The sequence below is a fragment of the Symphodus melops genome (genome assembly GCF_947650265.1).
Source record: "Symphodus melops genome assembly, chromosome: 10".
In the NCBI taxonomy this organism is placed as follows: Eukaryota; Metazoa; Chordata; class Actinopteri; order Labriformes; family Labridae; genus Symphodus; species Symphodus melops.
In genome coordinates, this window is record NC_136700.1 from 184,941 (window position 1) to 198,124 (window position 13,184).

At 45.0% G+C, this 13,184-nt stretch overlaps 2 protein-coding genes across 2 annotated transcripts; both read left to right on the forward strand.

Moving 5' to 3' along the window:
- LOC306830525 (olfactory receptor 4D10-like) lies at positions 1-2,832 on the forward strand. The gene has a single exon (XM_079354089.1). It carries the CDS (start codon positions 394-396, stop codon positions 1,321-1,323), a length of 930 nt encoding a protein of 309 aa, XP_079210215.1. The 5' UTR covers positions 1-393; the 3' UTR covers positions 1,324-2,832.
- Positions 2,833-5,624: 2,792 nt separating this feature from the next.
- LOC306830523 (olfactory receptor 11A1-like) lies at positions 5,625-6,918 on the forward strand. Its single transcript, XM_079354087.1, has one exon. It carries the CDS (start codon positions 5,630-5,632, stop codon positions 6,581-6,583), a length of 954 nt encoding a protein of 317 aa, XP_079210213.1. The 5' UTR covers positions 5,625-5,629; the 3' UTR covers positions 6,584-6,918.
- Positions 6,919-13,184: the final 6,266 nt, after the last annotated feature.

Consider the following 13,184-nt stretch of genomic DNA (forward strand, 5'->3'; position numbering starts at 1 on the left):
TGACATTACAGATTGAAACGAGTAAAGCAGAGTGTTGAAGGCGCTCGGCCTTGGATTGGGGGATGTCCCATGTTACTAAAGAAGATAAAAAAGGATAAAGTCGTCGAGACACACACTTTCCAGTCTGTGGTAGAGAGGTTAGTCAACTGACTAACAACACAGAGAGAGAGAGAGCATGTGAACACGAGGAGTCTTTTCATTTCATGAACTGTGTTCTTTCACCTCCAAACAATCAGTGGACTCTCAGAGAATGGTAGGTATGATCTGTTATGTTGTGTTTGTAATGATGACACATAAGAGTGTTTGAGTGCTAACCATGTGAGTTCACTTTTAGAGTTGAAGTGATTTAAAACAGCGACGTGTTGTGTTTGATTCACAGCAAAGAGGACGATCATGGTAAACTCAACTCAGATTTCAAACTTCACATTCAGCGCGTACTCTCACAGTGGGCCCAAGAAATATTTATACTTTGTCATGGTTCTGCTTTTGTACATGTCTATTCTTTGTGCTAACCTGTTTCTCATGGTGGTGATCTGTATGAACAGAAGTCTCCATGAGCCCATGTACATCTTCCTGTGCAGCCTGTTTGTGAACGAGCTGTTTGGTAGTACGGGGTTGTTTCTGCTTCTCCTGGTTCAGATTCTCTCTGACGTTCACACTGTGTCTGCTCCTCTCTGTTTCCTGCAGATCTTCTGTGTGTACTCTTATGGTGCTGTAGAATTATTTAATTTTGCCATCATGTCTTATGACCGATACCTGGCCATCTGTTTCCCTCTACGATATAACACACTTATGACAACTAACAAAGTTCTGTCTCTCATTGCAGTAAGTTGGTTTTGCCCGTTTCTGACAGTTGTGGTTTTAATATCCTTGCTTGTGACTCTGCAGCTGTGTGGGAACGTCATCAGCAAAGTGTACTGTGACTACCACTCCATTGTTAAACTGGCGTGCCATGACACAACAGTTAATAATATCTATGGACTCATTTATGTCTTTCTCCTGACGTCCTGCCTTATGTCTCTGATCCTGTTCACCTATGTGAGGATCCTTAAAGTGTGTTTCTCTGGATCCAAACAGGCGAGGAAGAAGGCTGTCAGCACCTGCACGCCTCACCTCGCCTCCCTCTTCAACTTCTCTTTTGGGGCTTTATTTGAAATCGTACAGAGCAGGTTTAATATGAACGGTGTTCCCAACATGTTGAGGATCTTTTTATCACTTTACTTTCTCACATGTCAGCCTTTGTTCAACCCCGTCATGTACGGACTCAAACTGCCACAGATCCGCACCAAATGTAAGAATCTTATTTTGGTCAGAGCCAATTAGCTAATTAAGACTAAGCGAATTCTGCAGGAAGAACATTGTCTCTTTGTGATGATTTTACAGCAGTGTTAATTCCACCAGGTGTGTGTTCTGTCTGTCTCCGCTCTGTCACGACAGAATAGCTGTTTTGACTTGAATCAATCAGTGTTCTTCCTCTAGCTCTGCTGCGCCCCAAATCTTTGGTCTCGGGACACCTCTTGTCTGACCGTGTTGCTCCGTGCTGCGCTCTTATAATGCAGCTGTTGGTGTGATGGAGGAGGGAGCATTAAGCTGTAACAGAGCAGATCAACATGTACCTGGGTCAGAGCTAATGTTGGAGGCAGTGTTGGAAATCAACTTCAGATAACTCATGTATATTTGGGGTAACTCTTTAATTGCAGCCATTTTAGAAATAAATAGAAGAAGAAATGAGTACCTTTTTTTTTTTTTTTTAGAGAATTGACTCCTCTGTTGCCATCCTTATACCTCAGCACAGTCCTGGACGATCTCATATCACATCATGAGAACTCTGTTTTTGTATGCTCTTCTCTTTTTTAAAATAAAGTCAGACACAGGCGATGAGAAATAAATAAAATAAAACGAACACCATTCAAATACAAGCAAACTCACATCTCCCAAGCATGTTCCCAGTTTCATACAAAGATATTATAATAATAAAATAATAAAACAAGAAAAGGAAAAAAAACTTATACAATTTATATTTGTATAGCCCTCATTCATAACTGTTATCTCGTGACGCTATAGAGCAAGTTAAAAGTTTTGACACGACTGCAACCCGAGGCCATCCATTAAACGCATCTCGATGGAGGGCTTTTTATTAATATACTGAAGCAAAACAGTATTTAGAGACTGTAAAGATTACGTCTCGTTCTTTTCTGCAAAGAACAGGACAACCACAGAGATCACCTCGCTCAATGGAGAACACACAGAGCCACTTCAAATTCAATTCAAAAAACTTTATTTGTCCCTGGGGTGAAATTCAAAGGCACACAGAGCAGTAAATGAACAACAGTGCAGCTACACTAAAACATTTAACCAAGATAAGAGTCAACAAGGAAAGAAGTGTCACAGAAGAATAAGTGTCAAGATGTCAAGTTAAAAATACAAGTTACAGAGAAAGATCCAGAGGACAGTGATGGAGTAAGATGTAAAAGGACTGATATTCATGTAAACAGATACGCAGACATGTGAACAGACATACATGGTGTGAACATACATACATGGTGTAGTAAAGACATGTGAACAGACATACATGGTGTGAACATACATACATGGTGTAGTAAAGACATGTGAACAGACATACATGGTGTGAACATACATACATGCTGCAGCAAACAGAAGTAAGAACTATTTGAAACAGCTGTAAACAGAACTGCAGTGCAGAAGAAGGTATAAGTGGACAGTGAACGGACTAAGATGTAATCTGACATCATGTATGTATGCAGTGATGAACAGACATAACAGAACTATAGTGCAGTAAATGAAAATATAAATATATAACTACAAGCTATATGCAAGTAGGCAAAGGGGGAGGGGGGGTGATGGTGTACAGCGAGGTGGGGGTGGTCAGAGGGGGTCAGGAGTTGAGGAGCTGGACAACCCCGGGGACAACAGTTGCGGTTCTCCTCTGTGTCCTCCTCTGTGACTGGGTGCAAGGACTTTGTGTTCGGATTTCACGCCTTCAATTGAATACAGATTGTTAATTTTTAATTAATTAATTTGACTAATATTTGGTTGTCCTTGATTTCAGGGTGGTGCCCCGAGGTTTATTAAACTCCCTTTAATGATATTGTTGATTTATATTAATAATTAAATAAAGGTGATTATGTTAATTTGATAATCAAATTTTATTCTATAAAACACAACATAATTGTTGATTGTGTATGAGCTCCTGCAAAATCCCCAACATTATGGTACCCTGTGTGAGGCCCTCTAAACAAATATTATTTTGCCCCACGTGAGGCCCTCTATACCAACATTATGGTGCCCCGTGTGAGGCCCTCTATACAAACATTATGGTGCCCTGTGTGAGGCCCTCTATACAAACATTATGGTGCCCTGTGTGAGGCCCTCTATACAAACATTATGGTGCCCTGTGTGAGGCCCTCTATACAAACATTATGGTGCCCTGTGTGAGGCCCTCTATACAAACATTATGGTGCCCTGTGTGAGGCCCTCTATACAAACATTATGGTGCCCCGTGTGAGGCCCTCTATACAAACATTATGGTGCCCTGTGTGAGGCCCTCTATACAAACATTATGGTGCCCTGTGTGAGGCCCTCTATACCAACATTATGGTGCCCCGTGTGAGGCCCTCTATACCAACATTATGGTGCCCCGTGTGAGGCCCTCGAGACCAACATTATGGTGCCCTGTGTGAGGCCCTCTAAACCAACATTATGGTGACCTGTGTGAGGCCCTCTATACCAACATTATGGTGCCCCGTGTGAGGCCCTCTATACCAATATTATGGTGCCCCGTGTGAGGCCCTCTATACCAACATTATGGTGCCCTGTGTGAGGCCCTCTATACCAACATTATGGTGCCCTGTGGGAGGCCCTCTATACCAACATTATGGTGACCTGTGTGAGGCCCTCTATACCAACATTATGGTGCCCCGTGTGAGGCCCTCTATACCAACATTATGGTGCCCCGTGTGAGGCCCTCTATACCAACATTATGGTGCCCTGTGGGAGGCCCTCTATACCCATATTATGGTGCCCCGTGTGAGGCCCTCTAAACCAACATTATGGTGCCCTGTGGGAGGCCCTCTATACCAACATTATGGTGACCTGTGTGAGGCCCTCTATACCAACATTATGGTGACCTGTGTGAGGCCCTCTATACCAACATTATGGTGCCCCGTGTGAGGCCCTCTATACCAACATTATGGTGCCCCGAGTGAGGCCCTCTATACCAATATTATGGTGCCCCGTGTGAGGCCCTCGAGACCAACATTATGGTGCCCCGTGTGAGGCCCTCTACACCAACATAATGGTGCCCTGTGTGAGGCCCTCTATACCAACATTATGGTGCCCTGTGTGAGGCCCTCTATACCAACATTATGGTGCCCTGTGTGAGGCCCTCTACACCAACATTATGGTTCCCTGATTTGACATGAATCTTTCCCACGTCAATCCCCACTCTCTGTCATTGATGTCCCTCTCTGTACACTGTCCATCTCTCTGTAATAAAGGCACAAAAAGCCAAAAATGAATCTTAAAAAAAAAGAAGTGCATTCATTTGAATACTAAAAACACATGGACTGGAGAACTGTAATGTTTCCAATCGGGATCATTTCAATGACAGACACAATCGCACTTGCCTGTATGTGCACTCAGTGCTGAGATTTCTTATCAACGGACATCGCAGTTGGGGAGAAGGGCCTGGCACGCGTACAGATTCACCGCCGCACCCCCCTGATGCAGCAAAGCCAAGAGAGCAATACATCACATCAGCAGCAAGCAGCTGCACAAAACGGGAAATTATGTAGTTAAATGTAGTTTTTCGCTCTGCATTTAAAGACCAGACAGCAGACATCCCTCACTCTTTCTCTCTCTGGTCCACTGCAGAGAAAAAAGTCAATTTAAGGTGAATTTATTTTTTCCAGCGACGCCCCCCAAAATGTTGCTGTTGAGGCTTTCAGGGGGGTTCAAGTGTCAATAAAGAAGTCTCAGACCTCCAAAGACCCCCATATTTCACACCCTTGTTTGGCCTTTTGAGGTGAGAACCTGCCCCTCTGCCCACCAACCCTGCTCCCCCATCCAGACCCCCTAGGAGTTCTTTCCTGAAAATTATAGGCACCCACACACTTGATGGTGAAATGCCATTACCTGCCAGGATTCTTGGAAATTCCCAGGTGTTTCCTGGGCCATTAATCATCTTTTTATGCAGTGTATGATCAATCTGAAAAGTTAGTTTTTTGATCAAATAGAACTTGGCGTCATTTGTTTCATTTCCGAATGGGTGAGTCTGATGCTGTGTCCCCTGGAAATAAAGTTTCAGGGGAGCAGAGTGTTGTTGGAGAGACTTGGTGATCACCCCATGCAGCTGAAGTAAAGGTTTAAGAAGGTTGGGACACAGACTTCTCAGTTCAGTCAGGGGAGATTTGTGATGAGACTTCAGTAAGAGAGTCGATAAACATCAGGAGTCATACCACTTTATTCACTGTGTTGTTGAGCGTCTCCTCCAGGTATTCAGCTGACTTTTTCAGATCTGTGATAGAAAGGGATGTGTTTTGATTGCTGTTCAAGATTATTGTCAGTGAATACTTTAAATGATACCTTTGTGTTTGACCGTTGATCAGTGATGATTAATGTCACAGCAAGAACAAAGATCAGGATGAACTCAACTCAGATTTCGTACCTCACACTCAGTGCTTACTTTGACAGTGGACAAATGAAATATGTATATTTTGTCATTGTTCTGCTGTTGTACATGGTCATAGTTTTTTCCAATCTCCTGCTTATTGTGATCATATGTTTAAACAGAAGCTTACATGAACCCATGTACATGTTTGTGTGCAGCCTGTTTGTGAGTGAACTGTATGGTAGTACGGGGATCTTTCTTCTTCTCATGGTTCAGATTCTCTCTGAAAGTCACACTATTTCCACTTCCTGCTGTTTCCTACAGATTTTCAATTTCTACACTTATGCAGGAGTTCAGTTTTGGACTTTAACCATCATGTCTTATGACAGATACCTGGCTATCTGTTTCCCTCTACAATACAACACACGTATGTCAACTAACAGAGTTTTCATTCTCATTGCATTAAGTTGGTTAGTTTCTTTCCTTAAAGATGCTATTTTGATTTTACACGGTGCTTCTTTACAGCTGTGTGGGAACATTATCAACAAAGTGTACTGTGACTTCTCTTCCATTCTTAAACTGTCATGTGATGACACCACAGTAACTATTATCGGTGAGGTTATTTCGTCCATAATTGTGATATCATGTTATGTATCTGTAATCCTTCATAATTATGTGAGGATTTTTAAAGTGTGTTTTTCTGGTTCCAAAGGGACCAGACAGAAAGCTGTCAGTACCTGCACGCCTCACCTCGCCTCCCTCTTCAACCTTTTCTTTGGAATTTCACTTGAAGGAGTACAGGTCATGTTTAATCTCTACAGTGCACCAAAAATGTTACGAATCTTTTTATCATTGTACTTCGTAACATGTCAGCCTCTGTTCAACCCCGTCATGTACGGACTCAAACTGTCCAAAATTCGTATGAAATGTAAGAGTCTCATTTTGCCTAAATGATGACCTTTAACCACAAGGTTCTGTGAGCGTGACCTGTGATTTAACAACCTGTGCTGCTTTTATGTTGTGCACAAAAGTCCACTTGTGTAAGTGTTTTATAGAAATTCTGTCTTTTTCTAAAGTGTCTTGAGACGCAATTGTTATGAATTGATCCTATACAAATAAAGAATGATTGATTGATTGATTGTGTCTTTTTTAAGTTCTTTGTACAGTTAGGTAACAAGAAGCAGTTCCTACCTGAAATCACTGCTACATTTCTGATATTTAAAGAAAGTGCATTTTGATTCCACTGCTGACAGAAGCAGCTGTAACAAGGTGTCATGCTGAGGTACTAATACAATTATTCTCACATTTGTTTTTCTATTGAAGTAAATGACTCAATTTAATCTAAATCACAAAACAAAGTGTGTATTAGTGGTGGAACTTGATTAAAAATGTTATCTAATTAACTCAGGGCTTTCTAATTAATTAATGGAAACTAATCACATTTTAAGTGCAACACAGTATTTGCTCTAAACAGCAACACTTCTCAGTCTAAATGGATTTTGGTGTCTGAATGAGTGAATGCAGTGTTGCTTCTGCTGTTGGAGCTTGTTTGAAATAGTTTTTCTGCACAGCAGCTGGAAAGTTGGATCACACGTTATCTGTAGCATATTATTCCCTTATGGATGGATGGATAGATACTTCATTGATCCCCAGGGAAATTCAAGGCATCCAGTAGCAGTATAGGACAGCATAGGACACAAGACATTAGTTACAATACACACCCGCTGTTCCCCCTCCCCTCTGTATACAATAATCCCCCAAACAAGATTTAGCAGCCCCTATGTGACTAAAAGTAAATATAATTACAGGTTAAACCTGTGCAGTTAGCATTAGCAATTAGACTTAAAACTTATATAGCATAATGTACATAACCTGTGAAGGAGAGAAAAACATGTGCTGTTTAAAAGAGACCTGTAAACAGTTAAAGAGCCTTCGAAACAAAGTGCTGACCTTCTAGAAACTAGTTACATGTGCATGTACAGAGGTGTTTGAGGTAGTGCCAGAGGTGTGAGTACAGTCATTAAACAGTCAATGCAGGGATGCAGACTGGGCCATTAAAGTGCTCAGCAACATAAAGGAGCAGTGATTAGCATTAAGTGTCCAAAACAATAAGGTGAAACCAGGAGTGATTAGGGTGATTGCCATTAAAACACCCAACTATTGAGGAGCAGATTAGCATTAAGTGTTGAAGACAATAGAGTGAAACTTGACCTAGTTAGGGTGATCATGTCAACCATTACAGATGTAGCATAACACAACAGTAGGATGAAACCAGACATGATTAGGGTGATTATCATTAAAGTGACCTGTGCTCAGTAAGGTGACTATCAATATGCATGAAAGTGTCCAACTGGAGGCTGACTCTGAGGTCAGCAGTGCAGATGAGGAGTGAGAAAAAAAGTGAAAAATGAGTCCAGGGTTCACCGTGTGCTTCTTCCCTGCCGTGACAGTGAAGTGTTGTACAGTCTTATGGCCTATAGGGGGACAAAAGAGTTCTTGAGTCTGTCCGTGGAGCACGACTGTGACAGCAGTCTGTCACTGAACATGCTCCTCTGCCCGGTGAAGGTGCTGTGCTGAGGGTGGTGTGTGTTGTCCATGATGGAGAGCATTTTGTCCAGAGTCCTCCTCTCTACCACTGTCACCAGTGAGTCCAGCTCTGTGCCCACCACAGAGCCAGCCCTCCTCACCAGTCTGTCCAGGCGTGCTGCGTCCCTCTTCTTGCAGCTTCCTCCCCAGCACACCACGACGTAGAAGAGGACGCTGGAAACCACAGACTGGTAGAACATCTGCAGCAGCTTTTTGCAGATGTTGAAGGACCCCAGCCTTCTCAGGAAGTACAGACGGCTCTGTCCCTTCCTGCAGGTAGTGTCCATGTTAGGCGACCAGTCCAGCTTGTCATCCAGCTGCAGCCCCAGGTATCCGTAGGTCCTGACCACCTCCACGTCGACCCCACCGATGGAAACAGGTTCTAGATGTGGTTTGTTCCTTCGGAAGTCCACCACCATCTCCTTGGTCTTGGAGGTGTTTAGCTGCAGATGGTTGTCACTGCACCACGTCACAAAGTCCTCGATCAGGCTCCTGTACTCCTCCTCCTGTCCATCCCTGACACAAGCAACTATCGCAGTGTCGTCCGAGTATTTCTGCATGTGGCAGAGCTCAGAGTTATACTGGAAGTCAGAGGTGTACAGGGTGAACAGGATGGGGGAGAGCACAGTCCCCTGTGGTGCTCCGATGCTGCTGACCACAGTGTCAGATGTGCAGTCCTTCAGTCTGACGTACTGTGGTCTCTCTGTGAGGTAGTCCGTGATCCACCTCACCAGGTGCGAGTCCACCCTCATCTCGGTCAGCTTGTCTCTCAGTAGGAGGGGATGGATGGTGTCAAAGGTGCTTGAGAAATCAAAGAACATGATTCTCATCCCGCTGCTCCCTTTGTCCAGATGAGAGTAAGCCCTGTGTAGAAGATAGAGGATGGCATCGTCCACGCCCACCTTTGCCTGGTATGCAAACTGCAGGGGATCCTGTGCGTGTTGGACCTGGGGTCTGAGGTGTTGGAGCAGCAGCCGTTCAAAGGTCTTCATAACGTGGGATGTCAGAGCGATTGGTTTGAAGTCGCCTGGCTCACTGGGGTTTTTCTTCTTGGGGACCGGGGTGAGACACAAGGTCTTCCAGAGCACAGGAACCTTCCCAAGCCGCAGGCTCATGTTGAAGACGTGCTGAAGTGGCTCCCCCAGCTCAGCAGAGCAGGCCTGTAGCATCCTGGGACACACCTTATCCGGGCCTGCTGCCTTCCTGGGACGGAGTCTTTTCAGCTTCTTGCTCACCTGGTCTCTGGTGATGGTGGGGGGGGGGGGATGGATTGTCTCTGGAGATTGTGTTTGTCCTGGTGGAGGTGTTGGGGGGAGTGAGAGGGAGGGGGTGTGTAAAGGGGTGCTGGGGGGACAGGCACTGGCTGCAGCGACGGGGCTGTTGAACCTGTTAAAAAACAGGTTGAGCTGGTTTGCTCTCTCAGGGTCCCCGTCTTCTGCGTTGTTGTTTTTCTTCTTGCAGCCTGTGATGGTTTTCCTGCCCTCCCAGACCTCCCTCATGTTGTTCTGCTGCAGCTTCTGCTCTACCTTCCTACTGCACTCCTCCTTTGCCTCTCGGAGTCTGACCTTGAGTTCCCCCTGCACCCGCTTCAGCTCTGCCTGGTCTCCCTCCTTGAATGCCCTTTTCTTCCTGTTAAGGATCTCCTTGACATCGCTGGTGATCCAGGGCTTGTTGTTCGGGAAGCAGCGCACAGTTTTAGTGGGAACCACAACGTCCATACAGAAGTTCATGTAGTCAGTTGTGCAGTGTGTGACCCCTCAATGTCATCACCATGAGTCTCTTGCAGGGCACTCCAGTCAGTGGTCTCAAAACAGTCTCTGAGAGCCTCCTCTGCCTCAGGAGACCACTTTCTGAAGGTGCGTGTAGTTATCGGTTGTCTCTGGATCATAGTTTTGTACTGTGGCTTTAGTAGGACCAGGTTGTGATCGGACTTCCCCAGAGGTGGTAAGGGGGTGGCAGTGTAGGCGTCCTTCACGTTTGCATACAGGAGGTCTATTGTCCTGTTCTTCCTGGTGGGACAGCTTACAAACTGGTGAAAGTCCGGTAGTGTAGAGTTCAATGTAACATGGTTAAAGTCCCCTGAGATGGCGATGAAAGCATCAGGGTGCTGTTTGTAATCTCGAGATGTTAGAGTGGATGACGTCAGACGCAGTCTCGACATGTGCTCGCGGAGGAATGTAAACAACAACAACAATGACGTGGGAGAACTCCCTGGGCATGTAGTAAGGACGGAGACCCACCGCCAGCAGCTCGATGTCTTTGCTGCACGTTGCCTCCTTCACAGTGATATGTCCATGGTGGCACCATCTGTTGTTAATAAACAGCGAGAGTCCTCCTCCTTTCCGTTTGCCGCTGCGTTTCGTGTCTCTGTCCGCTCTCACTGTAGTGAAGCCCGGTAGATCCACGTTAGCGTCCGGGGTGTTTTGAGTCAGCCAGGTTTCTGTGAGGCACATTAAACTGCACTCTCTAAATGTCCGGTTGTTCCTCACAAGAGCAGCCAGCTCGTCTGTCTTGTTGGTTAGACAGTTTACGTTCCCCATAACTATCACCGGAACCGAGGGCTTGTACCTCCATCGCTTAGCCGCTAGCCTAGCCTTTAGCTTTGCGCCGGCTCGACAGCCTCTGTACCGCCGCCTCAGTTCCTCTGGTATCGGGTGAACGATGCCAGCTTGTCCCGCTGACCGGAGTGAGAGCAGCTTCTCCCTTGAATAAGCAAGTTTTCCGCTGCATTTTCCACGAAAACACGAAAAAGTATCCATAGGATACATAAAGTTATACACTGAAAGTGTACTATAAAAACTATAAAAGTAGAAGTTGGCACAGAGCCAAAACAAACGAATAACATATCAAGACGAGTACGACAGGGATGGAGCTACTAAATGTGCGGCCACTCGCGTCGGCGCACAGGTGATGATGATATCTTCTACCACTAATAGTGTCTACTCTCTCTCTCTCTCTCTATCTTAACAAGTCTGTTTGTCAGACTTGTTAAGATAGAAGTCATGTTTGTGTCTGATGTTTGGAGGCTCTGATCCCAAACCTCCATTCACAGTGAGAACTGGCCTTCATTCATGAACCCCCCTAGAAGGACCTCTGAGCTCTTTGATGGATGTTCCCTGAACCCCCAAACACCAGAAGCACACTCACACACTGAACACACACGTGTGATCGAGTGTTTTATTTCATGTTTATTTGATGTGGACAAAGCTCGATGCATTGTTTGCATGTTTTAGTACATGTGCTGATTCCCTTGTCCACAGGATGAAACAATGAAAATGAAACTGTGTGTAAATCTGAAATCTCAGATTACCACAATGCTGAACTTTGTTCAATACAGATCAGAGCTCTACCAGTCTTTAGCGTCCCATGTTCGTCCTGAGACCTTTATATTGATTAGTATACAATGTTACGTTTGTGCCTAAATTAAAATAACTGGGCCGCTTACTGAAATGTCTTATTTGTGTCTTCATTAATCATTCAGCATGATCTTTAGATCACCTTCATGTTCAGTCAGAGCGACATCATCCACGTGGAATAATATTCCTACAGTCTGATAGAAAATGTTGGAGACTAAACCTCTCCTTGTTCCAGTGTGCCGCTCCAGGTGGGCGGGATCCAGACCCAGTCAGACCCAGTCAGACCCAGCCAGACCCAGTCAGACCCAGCCAGACCCAACCAGACCCAGCCAGAGCCAGTCAGACCCAGCCAGAGCCAGTCAGACCCAGCCAGACCCAGTCAGACCCAGCCAGACCCAACCAGACCCAGTCAGAGCCAGCCAGACCCAGCCAGAGCCAGTCAGAGCCAGTCAGACCCAGCCAGACCCAGCCAGACCCAGTCAGACCCAGTCAGACCCAGCCAGACCCAGTCAGACCCAGCCAGACCCAGTCAGACCCAGCCAGACCCAGTCAGAGCCAGACCCAGCCAGAGCCAGTCAGACCAAGCCAGACCATGGCGCTGACAGGCCGCTGTGGGGACCAGGGGCGTCACTAGGTTTTAAGGACAGGGGAGGCTTAGCCCCCAAGAGATGCACAGGATGTGAGCAACCGTAGCACGCTAACACAACATTTCACAAACAGCCAACAAAGACTGAGAAATTAATTATTATTTTAGTCTGTTTTTATTAATACAGAACAAGAACAAACATAGGTTTGCACAGGAACAGTATATATATATATATACATATATACATATATATATGTATATATATATATATATATATGTACTGTATATATATATATAAAAAAAATAAGCTGAAGTGAAATAAGTCTTATATGGTGCATGTTGAGTGAAATGTTTCATATTGAGTTGCATCATATTCAAAGACTGTCTGCATCACTAATGACTCTATCCTGTGAAATCCTTCAGACTCACCTTTCCAGTAGAGATCTGTCCCCTCTCTCTCCCTGTGCTCCTCTGACTCCTGCAGGTCAATGGGGTGGTGGACTGATTATTAATATTAGTGTATATTTATCATTGTTAATATCCAGTGACACCTCAAGCAGGGCCTTCACAATGCATTTCACACTAACTAGCTAGCTAAGTAGCACAACTGTTTTAGAGCTGGAAACAACGTGAGACGTGCAAACTGTGCAAGCTAGGTTTGTATTAGTTAAACAGGGAGCACGTGCTTCATTACATGGGACTCTCTGCTGTTAGCTGTTAGCTGCAGCTAACTAATTATTACTAGCAGCAGAGAAGAAAACTTACTGTCTTTAAAAACCTTCTTATATCCACTCTGCATTCACGTCCTTCTCCTGACGCTGTTCTATTACAGTCTGTGTGTACTTCATCTTACACACACACACACACACACACACACACACACACACACACACACACACACACACGCACACGCGCTGCAGGAGTGTAAGCTAGGTCGCAGGGAAAACACGGACTGGATTTTCAGTCACGTGGTCTCTATGTGAACAAGTGGAATGGATTGGATCAGGATGAGCTGAAGAGCCTCTCT